The sequence below is a fragment of the Urocitellus parryii genome, chromosome 4 (assembly GCF_045843805.1).
Source record: "Urocitellus parryii isolate mUroPar1 chromosome 4, mUroPar1.hap1, whole genome shotgun sequence".
Lineage (NCBI taxonomy): Eukaryota > Metazoa > Chordata > Mammalia > Rodentia > Sciuridae > Urocitellus > Urocitellus parryii.
Genome location: NC_135534.1, coordinates 6,687,343 through 6,709,674, shown reverse-complemented (window position 1 = coordinate 6,709,674; position 22,332 = coordinate 6,687,343). Strand labels below are relative to the sequence as shown.

At 46.9% G+C, this 22,332-nt stretch overlaps 1 protein-coding gene across 1 annotated transcript; it reads right to left on the bottom strand.

Moving 5' to 3' along the window:
* Window positions 1–33: 33 nt before the first annotated feature.
* On the bottom strand, window positions 34–4,984 carry Ctsf (cathepsin F). Its single transcript, XM_026396596.2, has 14 exons — window positions 4,622–4,984; window positions 4,322–4,420; window positions 3,932–4,016; window positions 3,778–3,839; window positions 3,591–3,666; window positions 2,902–3,015; window positions 2,649–2,794; window positions 2,464–2,560; window positions 2,304–2,384; window positions 1,422–1,541; window positions 1,279–1,343; window positions 1,092–1,182; window positions 652–710; window positions 34–572 (listed from the first exon to the last, which is right to left on the bottom strand). Exons 1-14 carry the CDS (start codon window positions 4,823–4,825, stop codon window positions 498–500), a joined length of 1,374 nt encoding a protein of 457 aa, XP_026252381.2. The 5' UTR covers window positions 4,826–4,984; the 3' UTR covers window positions 34–497.
* Between the last annotated feature and the right edge of the window lie 17,348 nt (window positions 4,985–22,332).

Sequence of the window (22,332 nt, the reverse complement as noted above, 5' to 3'; positions counted from 1 at the left end):
CTCCTTGCCCCAGGGACCAAGCATCCACAACACTGGGGACCAGGACATCTCTTTATTGCTGTTAGAGAAGGGGTGGGTTACAAGTTTCCTGGATGTGGATGGGGACAGTGTCCCCAAATCCAGGGAGACCAGAATATGTATAGCATCAGACAGAGGAAAACCAGGACAGGAAGCCAGAACCTGCTGAGGACAGAGCTGGATTTAAGATGAGAATATTTTCATTCTGTACCTTACCCGAGCCCCTTGCTCCAGCTGTGGCTGCCATGAAAGCATCCTTCACTCCAGTATCCTCCCAGCTACCACAATCCAACAAAGATGCAACTGGGGAACTTCAGGGTGGGAGGGGGATAAAGTGGAGGCTCAGTGCCCCTTGCTCACCCTGAGGTACCCAGTGCCCACCCCTCAGACAACTGTGCCTGCTGGGGAGGAGCCTGCATGTGCGGGTCAGGCTGGGAAGGGCCACTCTGGTCAGCACCAGGTCCTGCACCATGGACTCTTCAGTTCACCACCGCCGAGCTGGCCATGGTGTTCACACCACAGGCCCCGGACCCTCGATGCAAGTAATAGTAACCCTGGGGGAGAGGATGCTTGATGAGGGTGTGCCCAGCAGAACAGGGGCTAAAGAGCAAGGGCCACACGGGCAAGACTCACCTCCTCACCCCAGTCAGTGCCCCAGCTGTTCTTGATGGCCCAGAAAGGAACCTGAGAGCCTAGGGAGCAGTACAGAGCACAGGGGTCAAGGACTCAATCCTCATCCATGCCTCAAGCACTTTATTACCTTCAAATACATGCAGTGGGCCTACTGTGTGTGCGGTGCTAGGAAAAGAGCAAAAAGCAAGAAACACCAGCCTACCACTCTCATGGAGACCTGCTGCAGCTCTGAGGCACAAGAAGAGCACTTGCCACCCGCCTCCAGCATAATGTCACCCTCCCCAGCTTTCCCATCCATAGAGGGCATGGAGGAACCCCTGAGGCTGTGTGGGTGACAGTGTTCCTAGGCTTTCCCCTGATTTCCCCCTCAGAGGCCTGGGATTCTGACATCCAACCATCTGTGGCCTGGGATGGATGGACAGTCAGTCAGCGAAACTCACGGTTGCCATAGCCCACAAGCAGCACAGCGTGGTCAATGAGCCAAGGGCTGCAGAGGGGCCGGAGTGGGTGGGCGATTCCATGGCGGTAGAACTGGGGAGGGAAAATAAGGAGTAAGAAGCCAACTCTGAGGAGAAGAAGGGAGAGGTGGGCAGGAGATGGAGCAAGGGCTGTGGGGCAGGGCCTTACCTGCATGCCAAAGGCATTGATGGCTACAGAGATAGGGCCCCTCTTGGCCAGCCAGGCCGCCAGCTCTGGGAGGGGGAGGGACAGCGTCAGTGGGTACAAGGACCCTACTCAGCAAGCCTGCACCACCCCCGCCCCTCACTCACTTTGCTCATTCTGGCTCAGCTCCACTGAGTCATTGATGTAGACCCTGGCCTTCTCTTCCGAGAACCTGCAGGTCTGCATGTGGCCCCGGTAGCTGTAGTCATCCTCTGTCTCCAGCCCTCCTGGGGGTGGCAGGGAGAGTGGACTCCACTTATGCTCCCAACCAGAAGTGCATCGAGCCCCGTACACACCAGATCCCACGTTCTTCACCCACCCTGGACTACAGGCCCCCCCTTCCCTCTGAGAACGCTCCTCATGCTAGGGGTGACACTACTGGGAGGCAGGGAGGACAGAGCAGCAGTAACCAGCAAGAAAGGTGGCAGAGACGAACTCAACTCCCAGTTCTCCCTCCTGCTGAGGGCTCGTCCTGGCCCTCCTGGGACTCATCTGATTTTCCTGTCCTGCTCTGAGAGTCCCCTCTAATCTGGTCGACGCCCTGCCAGACTCCAGACTAGTCTCTGTCCAGCCCTTTATCTTTCTGTGACTGCAGCCCAGTTCTACTGAACTGAACTGCCTCTTAGTTCCACACCTCTCAGGTGTGAGGTAGGTGTCTTGCACTTGGTTTAGCAGCCTTTTAGAAACCCAGACCTCTAAGTGGCAAAACCACCAAGACCCCCTGCTCACCACGACACACCTTCACATACATTTCCCCACTTGACATTTAGGGGACCCCTACCAGGTAGGCCTGGCTCATTTTCCATATGAGGCAGCTGAGGCTCTGACAACTGACTGCCCAAGGTCTTCTGCCAATCAGGGTTGGCATTAAGACCTGAACCCAGTTTTACATGACTCCCACACTCATGTCTCCCCACCACCCCATAAACTGACTTCTTTTTGAGGGAGAAGTGGCACTTCCTGCCCCTCCTGACTCCATTAATACATACCCAAATTCTTTATGGCCTCGTAGGCGTTGGAGGGCAAGCCACCCATGCATGCTTTGTCCATCTTGTCACAGTCCAAGAGCTCTAGGAGACAGAAGGCTGGTCCGGAGGAGCCCTCTGGAGGGGCTGGGCTGGGGACAGGGAGGTGGAACGGGATGCTCACCCTGCTCTGAGAGGGAGAGCAGGGTTCCCTGGTTCAGGAACCACTGGCCCTCCACATTGCCTGTGACTGAGAAGGCCCAGCAGGAGCCACACATGCCCTGTAAGAGATGGGCAATGTCAGGGCCAGATCCCTTCCCCAGCCTCCATGCCAAGTACATGTCTCACCCTCATTTCTAGGGCTCCAACCTGGTCTTTGACTTTGGTGACGGCTCCCTTCTTCCTCCAGTCCCATTCGGGTGGGGCGGGGTCACTCACGGTCTTGGTTAATTGCATCTTCTTGATAGACTCCTCTTTTAAAAGGGGATTCAGATAGATGGTGTTGAACTCCTCCTCTGTGGGCAGCACATGGAGGGAAAAAATATTTGAAATCAGCTCTGACCAGGCGCCCTGGGGCAGGCCCTCTTCCACGCTTTATGAAGGCTCTGGCTACCATCCCTACCTGTGAGGTCACTGAACTTGGTGACCCCATATTGAGCTGTGCCCCGGTCTAGGGCCTGGATCTTCTGTGCTCGCACCATGTTTCTGACAAAGATAGACATTCGCCACTTGGCTTCTGAGGATCAAAGAGGAGGCGAGGAGGAGCTCAGAACCCAGGCAGATCATAAAAGGAAGAGTGATGGGGCTAAGGCACAGGGATTTCCCAGGGAGAAGGTATAATCTAAATCAGGTTTGAAGCTCTTTTGGAGAAGGACAGAACCCTGGGGCAGGTGGAAGAGGTGGAGCCACAGCAGTGGAATGAAAGGTGAGATCAACTTTCAGGCCAAACTGGAGTGCTGACTTCCCAGGTGTGAGGCAGTAACTGAAACAGGGTCTAAAGAGCATCACCCAGGGGAGACCATGGGCAAGGCTACGGTGCACCCAGCAGAGAAAATCTAGTGTCCACTCCATTCTATCCTTTTCAGAGAGAGGGAGGCCCCTGGTTTCTGACCAGGAAAATAAGATCGGAAAATGATACAGTTACTTGGGGTGACTGCCCAGTCTTGGATTAGAACTCGGGTCTAATCCAAGAGATGTATAGCTTCTTGTGTCCCCCTCCCCAACATCATGGCACAAAGTGGGGGGAAGGCCCTGATCTGACAGGGACAGGAACAACCAATATGATCAGGGATTTGGAGGCTAGGTCCTCACCCTCCTTGGTTTCATAAGTCCGGTTATAGGTGGCAACAAAATTCTTGAAAAGTGAAGTCATCTTCATGGAAAACTCCTGGAAAGGCAGAGTGTCTTTACAAGGACTTCAGCCCAACCGAAGAGCCCTACTCCAGGTAAAGGGAGAAGGGACATAAGGCGCAGCTGGCCTCAGATATGGCCTCCTCACCTGGGGTGGGAGATCCTTGCTGAACAGTGGAAAGACTGGGTTGAAAGTCTCATTTATATCATCTGGATAAGGTTGGAATATAGAGGAAATTAAGACTGAACCCTCAGTGAAATCTGATGTGGGCTATCCCAGCCTCCCTGGGCTATCTCAGCACCTGTAACCTTGGTATCCACGGGGCCACAGTCTCGCCGCAACAGCATGTGTCTTCCCAACTCATTCAGGATTGCAAAACTGCAGAGCTGAAGGGAGAGGGAGAAGACAGTCTGGGGACTGGGATGGGAACAAGGTTCCAGACAAGAGAAGCTGGCTCCTCAGATGAGGACCACCCCCAAGGCAATCACCCCTGCAGTGCGAGCACGGTGAGGCACAGCCACCCCAATACCACCCTTTCCAAGCATCTTGATTTCCAGTCCTGGGAGCTTGGGCAGTGACTCAGGGCAGGGGAGCTGCTGCCCCAGATCCTTGCCTCTTGACCTGACCCATCGCTCCCAACTTTTGCGTGACTGAACCTGGTGTCCGCAACTGTAGGAGCCCCATCACTCACCAGGGTTTTCTTGGACACAGGGAGCTGGCACACAGTGGGGTCGTTGCAGGGCGGCTCCTCCAGGGTGGCCTCCAGGGTGTACAGGGTACTCCCGCCCTCCTGGATGGAGGAGCGGATGAGGCGGGCACAACCAGCCTTCTTGTCCCTCCTTTCAGCCCACAGCCCCACCCGTGCCACCCTGCCCGTTCCCAGTCTCCCGAGGTTCGATTCTCCACCGTCCAGGCCCCCGTCCCACGTCTAGGCCAAAGTTCCCCCATCCCTCGGACCAGGCCCGGCGCCCCGCCGCCCGCGCGTCCTCACCCGGCGGACGCGCCCGCGGACTGCCGCCAGCACCGCCCGCGACCCCGCAGCCCGGCCGCGGTTGTACATCCTGAGCGCGAAGCGGGCGGGCGCCAGCAGCTCCGGGGCCGGCGGCTCCCAGGCCTGCGCGCCCGCGGCCCGCGGCTCGGCGGGGGCAGGAGCCACGCCCGGGAGCAGCCACAGCAGCCACAGCCAGGGCGCCATGGCGAGGGCGAAGCCGGCGGCCCGGACGCACGGACCGACGGAGGAGCAGACCAACCGACCCTGCCAGACCCCAGGACTGAGCCGCCGGCGCCTCTCCCCACCGCTCCCCCGGTCTGGGGGCCAATGGGCGCCGGCCCCGGGCGCCTGCGCGCTCGCTTATTTACGAAAGGCACGTGGGCGAGGGGGGCTGGTGGGGGTGGACAGGGCGAGGACGCTGGCCTGAGGATAAAAGCGACGTTTATTGCCCCTTATTATATGTTAGGCACTGTGCGCCCCAGCCCTTTATCTTCATGGCAATCCTGTGAAGTAGGTGCTGAGTCCGGTTCACAGGTGAGGACAGAGAGGCTCCCAGAAAAGAAGGGTCACTCAGACGTCTGATAGAGCTGAACTTGAGCTTGGGAGTTGGCTCCACAGCCTAGGATCGCGGCTTATTCACCACTTGGAGGCCTCTCTTCACATCCACGAAATGGCCGGTTATATCCTGGGTTGTGGCAGTGAGTCGGGCTGTTGCAGTCCTCTGAGCTTTCTGCCACCACCAAAGCAATGTGTGGGGTGGGACCATTTCTATAAGTTTCAACTGCAGTGCGGGGGGGTGGGGGTGGGGGGGAGCTACCAAGGGGAGCGTAAAAGCAGATAAGAAACAATAGAGGGGAAAACATGTGTGTGTGTGTGTGTGTGTGTGTGTGTGTGAGAGAGCAATAATCAGAGATGCGTGCTATGGCAAGCCACAGGAACCCCTCCCACACACACACACACCACAAGAACTAAAGGTAAGGGAGGCTTTTATTATTAAAATGGAGATATTCACATAGACTGGATGGATACAGAACCCATTGGTCTTGGATTCTGGAGGCAGAAATTTTGGAGTCAGCTCATTGGTGGGGATGCCATCTCTGGGAGCATCTGGTCTGAATTGTTGCGGTTAAAGATGCTAAACTTTGTTGCAGGAATCCATGCATACGTGTGGGGCGTGCAAAGCAAAGGATTCTGATTTTTTTTTTTTTTTAATCCTAAGGGCAGTTCTTTCTATAGGCGAAGTGCGAGCTCTCCCTCCCCCCGCCTCTTTCACGCTTTCCTGGCTCTCCTGAATTTGCCTGGGTCTGACATGAGCAATTTCATCTTAGGATCAGCAGTTTTCACAGGACAGGCATACACAGATGCATTAGGTCTAGTGCTCTGTTCCCAGAGCTCACAGTCTAGGGGACAGACAAAAGAGAAAAGGTCATTTTCCTGCTAGATGTTCCCAGTTGGACGAGGGGAAACAGGGAAGGGAGAGTTTGGGGGAATTGGGGAAATCATAAAAGGGTGTGGGAGAGATGTTATTGAAGATCTCATCCGAACCTGACTTTGTACATTGAGAGAGGATTAGAGAAACAACCGGACATTCCAGCTACTCAGAAATTAGTGCTCCTGGCTGTCAGCTGAGGTCTCAGAGGGGAGGATCTAAGGGAGCCCAGCAGATGTTCATTTCCTGCCTGCTTGTGCCCTCCTCTGGGATAAGCTTTTGGGGGCTCCCCTTGTCTCTTACAGGAGACATTCCCAGGTCCTAAAGGTAGCTTCTATTCCCAGCAGCTTATTTCACTTAGCATATAATGTTTTCCAATTCCATCCAGGTTGCTACAAATGACAGAATTTCTTCCTTTTTAAGGCTGAATAATATTCTACATTTTCTTTATTCCTTCATCCATCAATGGATAGTTAACTGTTATAAAGACCACTTACCCACACTTGCACACACTTCATCTCCTGAAAGGTCTGAAGCTGAATAAATTAAAAGCCTTCGTGGGAAACAGTCTGATGTCTGTAACTTAGCTACTGTGAATCATGGTGCAATGAACACAGGCATGCAGACATGTTGAAATCCTGATTTCAGGTTTTTGGGTAAATACCCAGAAGTGGGATTGTAAAATGCCAGACACTTTTAGTTCTCAGTTTGGAAATCATTTCCTCAGGAAGGCATTCCTAAACTCACCAACCACTGGCTCTGCTCAATGCCATTGCCCCCTACTCCCAGATTCCCAGTCATCTTGAACTTCCTCTTACTCTGGACTGCAATTTCCTGTTTCCCATCCTCCACTCCAAGGATGGTTTTTGGGCGGGGCTCTTGTCACTCACTGCTCTTCCTTCAGCACAACACCTGACACATCAAATACCTGCTTAATAATAAGTGTTTGTCAGATGAATGAATGACCCCTTTGTTGTAGGGACAGATGAGGCAAGGCACAGAAGATAGCAGGAAACAGTTTTATTTGGCTGCAGCCAGGTTCAGAGGGCACAGCTTTTGCTGTAATCAAGCAATCCCCTGAACCCCGAGTTCAGGGAGCTTCAGAGTTTTATACCCAGCGTGTAAGGGGAGGGGCTCAGAAGTTCACAGTCTGCAGAAGTTCATATAAAAGCAGCTTTTTCTGTCACTGTTCTGGGCAAGTTAACCCTTCAAGGACCACACCTGAGAAGGGGAGAGCTTCTTCTCCCCTTTCTTTCCTCCCCCTGCCAGCTGTTACCATGGAGCCCAATTGTAACTTATCTTAAAAATGTAGACATCTCTGTGAAGCCCAGCTCAAGACCAGAGGCCCTGTTTGCCCATTTCTACAAAGTACTATACTGGCTGGGGATGTGGCTTAAGCGGTAGTGCGCTCGCCTGGCATGCGTGTGGCCCGGGTTCGATCCTCAGCACCACATACAAAACAAAGATGTTGTGTCTGCCGATAACTATAAAATAAATATTAAAATTCTCTCTCTCTCTCTTTCTTTAAAAAAAAAAAAGAAAAAAAAAAAGTACTATACTGGATGTTTGTGAAAAACTAGTAAGGGGGTGTCCAGCACCTGGAGTGCTGGTATCTTCCTGGCCAGTGGCCAAGTAAACAAGGCAACATGAAAATAGGAAATTTATCTACATTGGACTCTTGCAGATCTTTTGCTGACAGTCTTAAAATCAGTCTGGGGGAAGATTTCTGGAGAGGCCCAATTAAGACTTTTCAGTGGAGAAAGGGGGTGCCACTTCACCTTCAGCTTGCCCTGAAGGAGCGTGATGTCTCCCAACTGTTGTTCTGTGAGTAGCTTCACTTTCTAGAAGAATGAAGACTGTGATTATGGTCCACAAAGTCCTGGCAGGAAAATGTAAGAAAAATACCTGCTGTCATTGATCCAGGATCCTGGCCATGTATTTATAGGAGCACTTACCCACACTTGCACACACTTCATCTCCTGAAATGTCTGAAGCTGGATAAATTAAAAGCCTTCGTGGGAAAGAGTCATCTCCCCCTAGTCTGATGTCTGACACTGGAGTCACATGACAAGTGTCGGGTGGAAAAGTGGCTCATTTTCTTGCCAGAGTGATGCCAAGAATGTAATTATGATTAACAGAGTGGAGAGGAGGAAGATTTTTAAAGTCACAAATATATTATCTTGGGCTAGTCTCACAACCCTGCCAGAAAGAAATTATGCAACTACAGAAGAGGAAACTGAAGTCCAGAGGTATGTCCGTGTTTGGAGTCTAGGTTGAAAAGAGGCGAGCAGCAGAGATGACAGAAGGAATGGACACGGAGGAAGGGGAGGCAAAGAGCAATGCATGGAAGCAGAAGAGAGTGCTTTTCTAGAAAGTGGAAGTGCTGGCTGTGTTGAATGCCATCCAGAGGGCAGGTAAGATGAGGAGAGGAATTAGGTCACAGGTAGGTCATCAGAGACCTCATTAAGGGTCCTAGCCAGGCACCATGACGAACATCTGTAATCCCTGCCACTTGGGAGCCTGAGGCAGAAGGATTGCAAGTTCAAGGCCAGCCTCAGCAATTTAGCAAGATCCTATCTCAAAATTAAAAAAAAAAAAAAAGGGTTGGGTCAGGAGTCTAGGGATGTAGCTCTGCAATAAAGTATTTGCCTAGAATGAGCAAGGCCCTGAGTTGGATCCCCAGCACTACAAAAAAAGCATGGTGAGGGGTTTGCTGGGTATATAGTTCAGTGGTAGAGCACCCCTGGTTCAATCCCCAGTTTTTCAAGCTGGCCTCTGCAAACCTACCCCCCCGCCCCAGGTATAGGCAGAAAGTGCCATTGAAAGCTGGAGGATAAACAAGCACACTCACAGGACTAGGTAAATCAGTCACCCAGTCACTGGAGTAGCAGGGGGTAGTGGGAGGTAGTTCACAGTGCATGGTCCTGGCTTCTGCTTCAGTTTTTTCTCGGTAAGGACCTTAGAATATGCTGGTGAATCTTTGTGTCAGAAAAGTATACCCTCGGACATCAATTTTTATATAGGGATTGAGTGCCCAGATCTGTTGGTGGAACATGAGATTCAAACACAGATGCGCAGTTTATTATTAATTTATTTTCTATTAGAACACATCTCCAAAATATTTGGGATAGTTTGCGAAATTTGGAATACTTCTTTTAAGACCTGAAATGGCAGTGAAATGGTAGTTGCTTGCTGCTCATCATTAGGTTTCAGGGCAAGGGGTTGACTTCACCCTCTTTTGCCACAAGGGTTCAAGAAGGTTTTGCCTCATTTACATAGGGTAATTGCTGTGTGTGAATGAAAATGGTTAGAGCCAGGCATAGTGGCACATTCCTGTAATCTCAGTGACACAGGAGGCTGAAGCAGGAGGACTGCGAGTTCAAGAAGAAGAAGTAGAAGACAACACCATTCCATGGTGTCTCTGAAGGCACCATGTCCTTATCAGCCTGGACTTAGAGCAATTCCTCTTTGCAATGATCACTCGTGTGATCTGATGGAGCACATGCATGCAGAAATGCAGATTTCTCTAGCATAAATTCCTTTCATTTTTCCTTGATTTTTAAAATTATGAAGGAGGGCTGGGTTTGTGGCTCAGTGGTTGAGCACTTTCTTAGCACATAGGTTCGATCCTCAGCACCACATAAAATAAATAAATAAACAAGTTGACATAATTTTATGTTTAAATAAAAATAAAATTATTTTTTATTTTTCATCTGGCAAGTATTGTCCATGTGCATCCAACCCATCAGGCAAAGCCTAGATGCTGGGAAAGTAAAAAGGGAATTGTCAAATATTTGTAATCCCCAGCTGGGGTTGTAGCTCAGTGGTAGAGCGCTTGCCTCACAAGCATGAGGTACTGGGTTCAGTCCTCAACACCACATAAAAAAATAAATAAATAAAAATAAAGATTGTCTCCATCTACAATTAAAAAAAATTTTAAACACAAATATTTGTAGTTCCAAGGGCATATTGGATCTGATATAGTTGTGATCCACGGGGACCCCTGACCCCACTATATGACTTGGGACACATATTCTCATCTCTCTGAGCCTCCGTTTCTTGTAGGGATTTGTGAAGATCATCTGAGATCATGCCAACGCAATGTATGCTCCCTGAATGGCAGCTGTCAACCCTGTTGCTGCGATAGCTGACTTCTTTATGGCACAGGTACAATAAGATCTTTTATTTTTCTTAACTAGTTCTTTAAACCCCATCTCCTAGCTACTACATTTTTATTTTGAGGATCCCTCTTTTCCCTCTTACCTCTAAGTTTTCCAGAATCGGCAGTGATTTTTTATTTAGTTTGAACTTTTCCTCTCCAGTCAGGGCAACTAGTCTGGGGGTCCACTGCTGTTATACTTCTCACTGACACGCGGGGGCGCTGTTGAGTTTGAGTTTGATCCTGCACCTTCCTGCATGTTAGGAGCCCTGGAAGAGTAGGTAGGCATCAATGGATGAAAATCACATAAGTTCCTTATGTGCAGATAAAAAGTAAAACGGGTCAAGCCTCTGAGTTTCATACTTAACATCAGCTCCTAGATCTCAAAATTAGCCAGAGGTACATGTTTTCATCCCCACCCCACCTCAAGAGTCTCCCAACCCTGCATTCTGCACCACTATCGCCTCAGCCTTCAGTCCAGAGATCTGGAATTGTTCTTGATTTCCCCCCTACCCTTATGCCTCACATCTGGCTCATCTTCAAATGCTCAGGATCCCATCTTCCAGTGTCTTCCAAACCCACCACCTCTCTCCTTTCCCATGGCCACTGCTCATGGCCAAGCCATCCTCTCCTGCCTCCAGCAGTCTGTGCTCCACACAGCAGCTCAAGGAACTGCCTCAAAGGTAATCGGGCCCAGGTGTGGGCTGTGATGGCCAACCAGATCCTCCATTAGGAAATGGACAGTAACACCCAGTGGGCGTGCTCCCTGCAGTGGTTTGCCTAGGCTGAAGAGCTACGCCCCCTTCCCCAGGTGGCTGCATGCATCTAATCCGAGAAGCCATCCCAGCTTCTGTCCACATCCTTCCAGGATCAGGGGAGGTGTCCTTTGAGATTCCTTGGCACCTCAACCCTGCCCCCCAGCCTTGCTTCCTTCTCTTCTCTTCCTCAGGTGTCGATCCTGAGAGCCCTCCCCAATTGGCTAGCTCTCCCCAACAGACTTGCCTGCTAATGTTCCATCTCAGAGTCTGTTTCCTAGGGATCCCAATACAGGTCAGATCACAGCCCTCCCTGCACTTAGAATAAAATGCACACTCAGTCACACTGTGGCCTGGAAGGGTGGGCATGATCTGGACTCTGCCTTCCGTCTGAACTCATCTCATGCTTCTCTCACTGGCCCTCTTATTTCCCCCACCACAGTGACTTGCCTTCTCTCTGCACTCTAAGTGCTTTTCTATCTCAGGGAATTGGCACTGCCTGTTTCCCAAAGAGATTTTTTTCTGCTCTGTAATACTCAGGGTCCTTCTTAGACACTTAGCTCAGCCTGAATGTCATGGGACCCTTCTTCTGAAGATGATCTTTCTCCCTAGCTCAGAATATTTTATATATTTCAGCACTTATCACACCCCGTCCTTATTTTTCTTATTTACCACTATCCTGTAAACTTCTGAGAACAGGGGTTTGATTGTTGTTTTTTTGTTTGTTAGTTGGTTTTGGTGGTACCAAGGATTGAACCCAGGTCTCCACCACTGAGCTACATCTACAGCCTTTTCTAAATTTTACTTTTGAGATAAGGTCTTATTAAGTTGATGAGGCTGTCCTCAAATTTGCCATCATTCCTGCCTCAGGCTCCTGAGTAGCTGGGATTACGGGTTTGCACCACTGTGCTGGACCTGATCCTCCTCTGCTGCTATCTCCAATATAGGAACGTTGCCTGACCCTCAGGACCATTTTATCCATCAGCGAGCACAACCTCTGGGCTTTCTAGGGGATGTGAAAATATTGAAGACTGTCGGGAGCTGCCACATAGGAACCAAGCGCCCCTTAGCCTTGAGTGATGAGAACTTGGAGATGTGTCAAAAGCCAGCCGTGGGCTGTGTGTGTATGAACTATGGGCACTGAGCGCACAAAGTGGACTGAACCGACTTTGCCCCTCTGTTTGGGCGGGCCTCACTCTGGTCTTTTTGCTTGCTCTGCCTGGATCCCCACAGAGCTCATGAGATGGACAAGGCCTCCCCAGATGCCAGTCAACCCGCTGACAGCAGACATCACGAAGCTAGATTCAACCCCTTGCCTCATTTGAATGGCTTCTTCCCTATAAAAGGGTTCAGCACGCGCTCTCTCGCGCCCTCTCTTTCCATAGACCCCTAAGGTCAGAGGAGCTGTCACAGGACCCAGAGAAAAAGGTATCTCTGTCTCTCGTGTGATTATTTCGTGCAGCCCAGTTCACCTGGAGTGACCCTGAGAGTTTTAGTCATGGAATGCCACAGAAGACTGTGGAAAAAACTCTACTGACTTAAAAAAAAAAAAAGTCCGAGTGTGATGGAACATGCCTGAAATCCCAGTGACTCCAGAGACTGAGTCAGGAGGATCGCAAGTTCAAAGCCAGCCTCAGCAATTTAGCGAGACCCTGTCTCAAAATTTAAAAATTTAAAAATGGCTGTGGAAGAGGCCAGTAGGGGGTTGCGGTGGAAGAATGACTGATACCAGATACAGGGGTTTTGGGTAGTGATGAAAATGTTCTGAAATTACATAGTAGTGATGTTCATACAACTCTGAATATGTGAAGTACCACTGAATTGTTTTTTTTAAAGGGGGGCATGGGGCTGGGGTTGTGGCTCAGTGGCAGAATGCTCGCCTAGCATGTGCAGGGCCCTGGCTTAGATCCTCAGCACCACATAAAAATAAAATAAAGGTATTGTGTCCAACTATTGTGTCAAAAATAAAATAAAATAAAAAAAATTTTTAAAAGGGGGGGCAAATTTTATTGTATGTGAATTATATGTCGATAAAACTTATTTTTTTATTTTTAGAGAGAGAGAGAGAGAGAGAGAGAGAATTTTTTAATATTTATTTTTTAGTTCTCGGCGGACACAACATCTTTGTTGGTATGTGGTACTGAGGATCGAACCCGGGCCGCACGCATGCCAGGCGAGCGCGCTACCGCTTGAGCCACATCCCCAGCCCGATAAAACTGATTTTAAAAATAAATAAATAAAATGGCTGGGAATGTGGCTCAGTAGTTAAGTGTACTGGGTTTAGTCCCTGGTACAAAAAAAAAAAAAAAAAAACTGTTTTAAATTGCTATGAATTCAGTTGAGTATCTCCTGAATAAATTTGTGATTATTCAATTTAATATTGATAAATATTTTGGTACAACCAAAAAGAATTTGTAAATCAGAATTTTTAAATCCAAGATAGATAATCACTTTAAACATTTTAACAAGCTATACTGGGCTGAGGATGTGGCTCAAGCAGTAGCGCACTCGCCTGGCATGCGTGCGGCCCGGGTTCCATCCTCAGCACCACATACAAACAAAGATGTTGTGTCTGCTGAAAACTAAAAAATAAATATTAAAAAATTCTCTTTCTCTCTCTCTCAAAAAAAAAAAAAAAACAAGCTATACATGGCTGAATACACCAGTAATCCCAATTATTCTGGAAGCTGAGGTAAGAAGATCACAAGTTCAAGGCTATCCTGGGCCACTTAGTGGGATCCTACCTCAAAAGAAAAAACTTTAAGGGCTGGGAATGTAGCTCAGTAGTAGAGCATTTGCCTCCACAGTTCCAAACACACACACATGCACACACACAAACCGTAGCAAATCGAAATTTAAATGAGTTACATGAAGTCAGATGATTTCTAAAACAAACATAAAATTCCTTGAAAAAGAACTGTGCTCGGGCTGGGGATGTGGCTCAAGCGGTAGCGAGCTCGCCTGGCATGTGTGCGGCCCGGGTTCGATCCTCAGCACCACATACCAACAAAGATGTTGTGTCCGCCGATAACTAAAAAATAAATATTAAAAAATTCTCTCTCTCTCACTCTCTCTCAGCATCTCCTCCAACTGAGGAGGTCCAGTGTCCTGTAGTGATCTGTTAAAAAATGGTTCATTACTCTCTTGACCTGGAAAACTCTAAAAAATTATGCAAATCAAGAGGCTCAAGTCTTTGTGTTCACTTTAAGAACATCGGTGAAACTGAACAGGCCATCAACGGTATGCATATTCAAAAAGCCACCAGGTAGCTGAAAATGTCATTTTAAAGAAACTGTGTGTGCCATTCTGGTGTTACAGTGGTGGAATTGGGAGGTATGCCCAGGCCAAACAGTGGGGCCAGAAACAGGGTTGCTGGCCCAAAGAGAGTGCTGAATTTTTGCTGCTCATGCTTTAAAAATGCACGGAGTAATGCTGAACTTAAGGGTTTAGATATAGATTCTCTGGTCATCACCCAGGTAAACAAAGCACCCAAGACGCACCCTCATACTTACAGAGCTCACATTCGGATGGATACTCATACATGAGCTCCCCCTGCCACATTGTGATGATCCTCACAGAAAAGGAACAAATTGTTCCTAAGCCAGAAGAGAAAGTTGCACAGAGTAAAAAAAATATCCCAGAAGAAACCAAAGAAACAAAAATTTATGGCAAGGAAATAAATTCAGCTAAAACAAATGCAAATAAAAGTTTAAAACATTCCTTGCAAAAATATTACAGTTGAATCCTACTATTATGTATAATTATTGTGCACTAAAGAAAAATGTTTAAATATTATAGTAACATGTTACTTAATGTGAGATGAAGATGACTTTGATTAGATATAAGATTGGAGCCCTCAAAAGTTTGGGAGACTAAGGCTAACAAGGTGAGACAACTAGCCCTTCCCTTCTGAAATTGGCAGGTATGCTCCAGGGACCTTAACTCATGGCTTGCTAGCTACTAAAAAGGTGCTATGTGCTTTTTTTCTTCTTTCTTTCTTTCTTTCTTTCTTTCTTTCTTTCTTTCTTTCTTTCTTTCTTTCTTTCTTTTTTTTGTAGTTGTAGATGGACAACATGCCTTTATTTGTTTCATTTTTATGTGGTGCTGAGGAGCGAACCCAGGCCTCACACATGCTAGGCAACTGTTCTGCCACTAAGCTACAGCTTCAGCCCCATGCTATCTGCTTTTCCCATTTAACTCATGGCTTGCTCCCCATTGACAGCATGATATGGTGCTGGGTGTAGCCCAGTGATAGGGCACTTTCCTAGGATGCATGAGACCCCCAGTTCAATCCCCAGTTCTAAAAACATAAATGATAAATATGATATGTGCCCTTCCCTAGCGTCTCACTCACTCTCAAACCATCTTATTAGCCTTAGAAGCCAGGTGCATCTTTAAAGCCAAGAGCTCTTTCCTTGGCTCTCCAAGGACAAATAACATGAAGGATAACAGTGTTGCAGAGGAACCCAAGCAGTAAATAATTCCCAGGACCCTTGGCTCACTACTCAAATGATTTATATTTTTTTCCAGTCCCTTGTGCTCTCTTATTAGCTGCCACTCATTCTCATCATGAGGCAGAGATTATACAGAGAGACATAATATTGGGCTCCAGGCTTCCCACCCCTCACTCAAGGCTGAAGTGCTTGCACAGGCCTTGCAAAGAAAACACCTTAGGAAATGTGCCCCAAACCAATTAAAATTCCTAGATTCTAGTCCAACCCTGCAATCCTTACACAGAAGGAAAACCTAGCTCCATTTTTTTTATCCAGAGAGCCAGCTTGACATTCTCAGCCAATTCTGCATTTTCCTTTTGCTCAAACAAGAAGTCTCAAGGATCTGTTCCTGTTGCAGCTGTACCTTTATCTGATTCTTCTGATGGAGAACTTGAGAACCCACCCAGGAGGTAACAAAGGTTAAAAAATGGTCATGCCTGGCCCTTTGTTGGCTCCCCTTATGTTGTTGGATGAATGGATGCCTGGATGGATGGATGGATAGCTGGATGCATGGATGGATGGATTGATGGATGCAAGGGCAGATGCATGGATGTATGTATGCATGGGTGGAAACATGGATTCATACCCAAATGGATAGATTCCTGGATGAATGGGTAAGCAGGTGTGTAGATAAATGGATGGAATGGAGATTCTAGAACCTAGGCCTTGAGCCCAGATTTCTTTCTTGGAGTGAATTTGTCTCAGGGGCTCTTGCTTAAAGTTGGTGGATAGTTCTGCTCCACCTCCAGGTCTTCCTCCTTAATCATTAGATCCCTACTCCCATCCCCAAAGATTCCAGGCCCTCGCACATAAACTGAGCCACATCCCCACTGCTTTGTGTGCCAAGATCTCAGGTCACAGCAATTTAGAAGAAGAGTCTTGTTACATTCTAATCCCAAAATGACCTCCAACTTACCTCACCTTTGCATAACTCAGAGGAGTTATTTTAGAACAGCAGCAATAATAATGCATACCCAGGGTTTACTCCGTGCTTAATGGTAAACTTTTATCGGAACTTGTCTTTTAATTTAAAAAGTTCATCTCAGATTATCCGAAATGTTCAGTCATAGAATTAGGCAGGGCTGACCTCTTTCTCCCTCAATGGAACCCTTTTTAAATCTCTGCCTTAGCAAGTTGTCCTGTGTGGGGTGGGGGATATGGCAATTTAAAACTTGAAATTAGACCCCAGTCTGGACTGGTACCACCATTTGTGGGGCAGGGGCAGAGAGCAAGTATGGAAGCCTCTGGTGCATGAGTCTCAGTTTGTCCAAGGAAGCCCAACATTCTCTAACAGGAACCAGCCACAGGCCAGGTGGTGAGCCTCCAGAGCTGGGGTAGGGTGGGGCAGGGTGGCACATGGGCCCTTCCTTGACAGGGGATGTGAGCCATGAGCCATGATAATCGGAGAATGAGCAGCTGGCAAGGCCTCCTTACCTCCTCATCTGCTGGGCATAAGCCCAGAGTGTCCCCATCCCATTCCCCAGAGGCTAGATCTTGGTCCTTGGCAGGTGTCTCACTTCAACTAAGTAGATCTCCAAAGTGAGCTGATTCTTTCCTTTCACTTGAATTCCTTAGTTGCCAAAGCTTACTTCCTAGTGACCTGTATGACTGAGAGATTAAGTAAATTGCCCGGTTCACATCTAACTCCACAGGCCTTTGTCCTTTCCTCTACCCCATGCTATCCACACTTAAACCCAGGAGAGTCCCCACTCTCAGTGCCACAGCTATAGGACAGGGGTTCATTGTCCTTAAGTAGGTTGTTGAGAAGAATGAAGGAGTCAATGGCAGAAAAGTCCTCAAGCAAGACCTGGCATGTATTTGAAGGGTTTCCTTTAAAATATGAGCTGTTGTTATTACTATAAAAGTTGCCAGAATCAAAATGGAGCCACTTGTGTCAAATCCTAACAATAATAAATAAAACTGGGAAGTATGGAAGAGTGACCTCACTCATGCAGGCCCCACAACAAGAACTATTGAAAAAGATTGCCAGAACCCCACCTCGCACCGCCACTGCAGCCCTGCTCAGAAAATACTTCTATGAGGACACTTGCCCAGCAATTGCCTGTCCAGCCTTGGACTGACCCCACCCTTGTTACTCATCCTTCTCACTAAGGATTATTGTTTTAAAATAACTCACATAAGCCAGGTGTAGTGGTACACACCTGTGATCCCAGCAGCTTGGGAGGCTGAGGCAGGAGGATCTCGAGTTCAAAGCCAGCCTCAGCAACAGCGAGGCACTAAGCAACTCAGTGAGACCCTGTCTCTAAATAAAATACAAAATAGGGCTGGGGATGTGGTTTAGTCGTTGAATGCCCCTGAATTCAATCCCCAGTACCAAAAACAACAACAACTCATGTGATGATTTTCATTTTGTTAGTGGGCACAGAACCTGGACAGGTCAGGGGACACCAGTGTCAAAAAGGACCTTTTAGTGTTTTGTTCTCCCCACAGAAAGACACAGGCTCTTACCCAGCATATACTACTTATTTTTTTTTATGTAACAGCTTTTTTATTATTATACCAGGGATTGAACCCAGGGGCACTTAACTACTGAACCACATCACCAGCCCTGTTTGTATTCTATTTAGAGACAGAGTCTCACTGAGTTGCTTAGAGACTCGCTTTTTGCTGAGGCTGGCTTTGAATTCACAATCCTCCTGCCTCAGCCTCCCAAGACACTGGGATTACAGGCTTGTGCCACTGTGCCTGGCTGAATTGTCAGTTTCAATAGTAAGATTAATGTATTCTAGATACAATTCCTTTATCAGATATATGATTCACAAGCATATTCTCCCATTCTGTGATGTCTTTCACTTTCTAGTTAGTGATATCCATGGAAGTACAAGTTTTAAAATTTGATCTATCACTGAAGCAAATCTCTCTGCTTCTCTGAGGATTCTTTATCTGTAAAGCAAGCAGCATCAACATGGTACCTTGCAGGTATGGAATAAAATTGTAATACATGAGGCAGATAACACTCAGATTATAGGCCTGGTCTGGCCGGCTGGAACCTGTTCCCTGCTGAGCCCCTCGACGGAGGACGGAGGTAGCATGTCTCAGCTTGGGGTCCCAGGGGATCCCCAGGCCTTCCATGCCGCTCTCCTTCTTACTTCCACTGTGGTCTCTATCTGAATTGCTCCTTGGGAGCACAGACTTGTTGGCTGTACCCACTGCTGTAGCCTCATTGCCTGGCACAGTGCCAGATCCACAGACAGCACCCATACACTACGTGCTGAATGGGGCTGAGCCTGTAGCTCCGAGTTGGGCATCTTCCTAGTGTGCCTGTGGGCCCTGCGTTTCAGCCCAGCAACATATACACACACACGGAATGAATGAAAAGTAGGTGGAATTTCTCACCCATGGTCACACAAAGTATGTGAAAGCTGGGACTTCCAGCTCCCTGTCCAAGATACACTTCCCTAATGTCTTACTCAGTGATGCTAGGTGAACTTTCTATTTAGTGACTAATGGCTTTTTTTTTTTTTTTAAAAAGGTTAGCTTTGGTTAAAATGGTAAGCAGATCATTCAGATACATATTTTAAGCCCCAGATGGATACTTTTGCTCTGCCAGTAAGTGTCCAACAACTCCAGCTCAGCCTTCTGGAATCCAGACTCCACTTGGGCACCACCTCCTCCAGGAAGCTCTCTCTTACCCTCTTCCCCGGTCGCCCAGGCCTGTTGAAGGTCTGTTTATGGGCTCCCCCTGCACCCCTCACTTAGCACATTACTGAAATTATGTTCCTCAGTAAACCTAAACTGCTTAGTAACATGGGCTGAGTGTCTGTTTTCTCTGGTCCCCTCTCCCCTGTGCCCATACATGTCACTCTGGAGTGGCATGAATGTACTCTGAACCCGAAAGAATAATTATGTGAGCCTCGAGTCTGATTTCATCCACGTGCAATGCTAATGACCAGCAAAAGTTTGATCATACTCAGTTTCTTCTGGGGGCTTCAACTGAGATGACTTGTTTTACATATTTTAGGCTAAGAAACACTACAGAGATGAAGAAGGTGGACCTAGAGCCAGACCATTTTGGGTCTGAATCTAGATTGCCACATTCCAAGTTGGGTGGGCAATTTACAGAACCACTCTGTGCCTTGGTTTCCTCATCTGGACTTTGAAATGTTTTTTTTTTTAATTTTTTTTGTAGCTGCAGATGGACAGCATGCCTTTATTTTATTTGTTAATTTTTACGTGGTGCTGAGGATTGAACCCAGTGCCTCTTACATGCAAGGCAAGCACTCTGCCACTGAGCTACAGCCCCAGCCCTGGACTTTAAAATGTTAATAGTATTTACATTGTGGTGGGCTGGGGTTTTTAGTTCAGTGGTAGGGTGCTTGCCTTGCATGTCTGAAGCACTGGGTTAGATCCTCAGCACCACATTAAAAAAATAAATAAAGAATTGTGTCCTTCTACAGCTAAAAAAAAAAAATAATAGTACTTACATTGTGGTATTATCATGAGGATGAGATGAAGTACTACATGTTAAGTGTTTAGGTCAGAGCCTAACAATAATCACCAAACAGATATGAACAAATGTGATTAAAATCTTTTCAAAACAGTTAATAAGTGGATCAATTCAAGGAAAATGATAATACAAAGTAAAAGTGGCTCAATCATGGAAATTCCTGGGGCCCAAAGGGGTGGAGCCTGTGATCTTAGTGATTTAGTGGAACCAGTGACAGGTGGGCTCCGTCCCACTCTCCACCAGCACCCAGGTGGCCTTTGGCACTCTGTTTTAGCTCTATGTGTCTCCCCTTCCTAGAAAAACCAGGTCACCAAAATCCAGTCTGCTCATCTACCAGCTAGATGACAATTGGCAGGTTGCCCACCATTTTCTAAGTTGTAGTTTTACTTCTGGCCTTGACTTTGACACTTTTTAAGTTAACAAGCTTTCCTAGTCTGCCACCCTTCCTTCTCTTCTCCTGTCCTGGTCCTAGCACCTCCCACTGCCTGTACCACCACCTCCACTTCTGCCTTTACCTCCAACTCTGCCCCTCCTTAAAAAACACAAACAGGGACTAGAGATGTAGCTCAGTGTTATAGTATTTGCTTAGCAGGCCCTGGGTTTGATCCCCAGTTCTGGAAAAAAAAAACTCACAAAGAGTCCCCTAATTCTTTTATGGGGTTTTCCGGGGCCATTACTATGTTCATAATACTGCTAAGATATTATGTACCTTTTCTTCCAAAATATAGAGTGCCTCCCAGAGGTTTCATGATGTGTGATACTGTAGCAGATGGCTTGCAGAAGTAGAGAATCGCTTGTCTTCTATTAAGCCAGACATTAAAGAGATTTGTAAACATGTGTAATAGCAACTCTTATTTTCTTTTTGGAAAATATAGTTATTTGTCATCTAATATAATAATTCTGTTAACATGTAATGATGTAATGTGATTTCTGTTAATTTAAGTGGAGATATATATATATATATATATATATATATATATATATATATACACATACACATTTATGTATGGGCTGGGAATTGAACCCAGGGCCTCATACACACTAAACATACATTCTACCATTAGCTATACCCCCAAGCCATATGTATACTGGGGATTGTACTTGGATACTTGGCCACTGAGCCACATCCCCAGCCCTATTTTGTATTTTATTCAGAGACAACATCTCATTGAGTTGCTTAGCACCTCACTTTTGCTAAGGCTGGCTTTGAACTCATGATCCTCCTGCCTCAGCCTCCTGAACTACTGGGATTATAAGCGTTCACCTCTACACCTGACTGAGTAAAAATATTTTAAATATGCAAAAAACAAGCTGTCCCTTTAAATTAGTAATAAATATAGAAGATATTGGGCTCTTAGATATTTGGGTTCTACCTCTCCTAGGCAGTAAAGGGACTGTAGCAAATCATCCCAGGACAGATTTGAAGTATTTATCTGATATCCAAGAAGACGTTCCAATCTTGTAACAGCTGCCAACTGTTAAGGAAGAAACACACCATTTTACAATGCCTCAACTGCCTCTGAGCGCATACCTGAAACCCGCCTGATAGTTCCTATGCTAGTAGCAGCACAGGGGCCTTGCATGACAAGAGTAAGGGATGATTAATGACCAAGGCACCAAGATATTCTCAAATTCCTTAAGCATGGTGGTATCACAGGTTATGAGAACTGAACTGATCATTAAAAAAAAAAAAAGTGGGCAAAGGGCATAGACATTTTACAGAAAGGAAACACAAAAATCTTTTAAATATATGAAAGATGAATTTCATGCATAAGTAATGAGAACATAACTCGAATGAGATACCATGATTCATCTGCTAGATAGGCAAAGATTTAAAAATTGGAGGGGCTGGCGTTGTGGCTCAGTGGTAGCGCGCTCGCCTAGCAAGCGCAAGGCCCTGGGTTTGATCCTCAGCACCACATACAAACAACTAAAGGTGTTGTGTCCAACTACAACTAAAAAAAAAATATAAAAAAAAAATAAAAATTGGATATGGGCTGGGGATGTAGCCTAGTGGTTGAGAGAGTGTTTTGCATGTATGAAGCCCTGGGTTCTATTTCCAGCACTGCAAAAAAAAAAAAAAAAAAATTAATTAAAAATTCATAAAGGGCTGGGATTGTGACTCAGTGACAGAGTGCTTACCTCGAATATGTGAGGCATTGTGTTCGATCCTCAGCACTACATAAAAATAAACAAAGATATTGTGCTCATGTATAACTAAAAAATATTTTAAAAATACATAAAATTAAAAACAAAAATTTGATAACATACTCTATTAGTGAGCATAGAAAAAGAGACACCCTCATGCAGTGATGGATGAACGTAAGTGTTGTAATCAGGGTGGAGGGTACTGGCTGATATCTATCTAAAGTACAAAATCTTATGCTCAACCTAATTCCACTTCCAG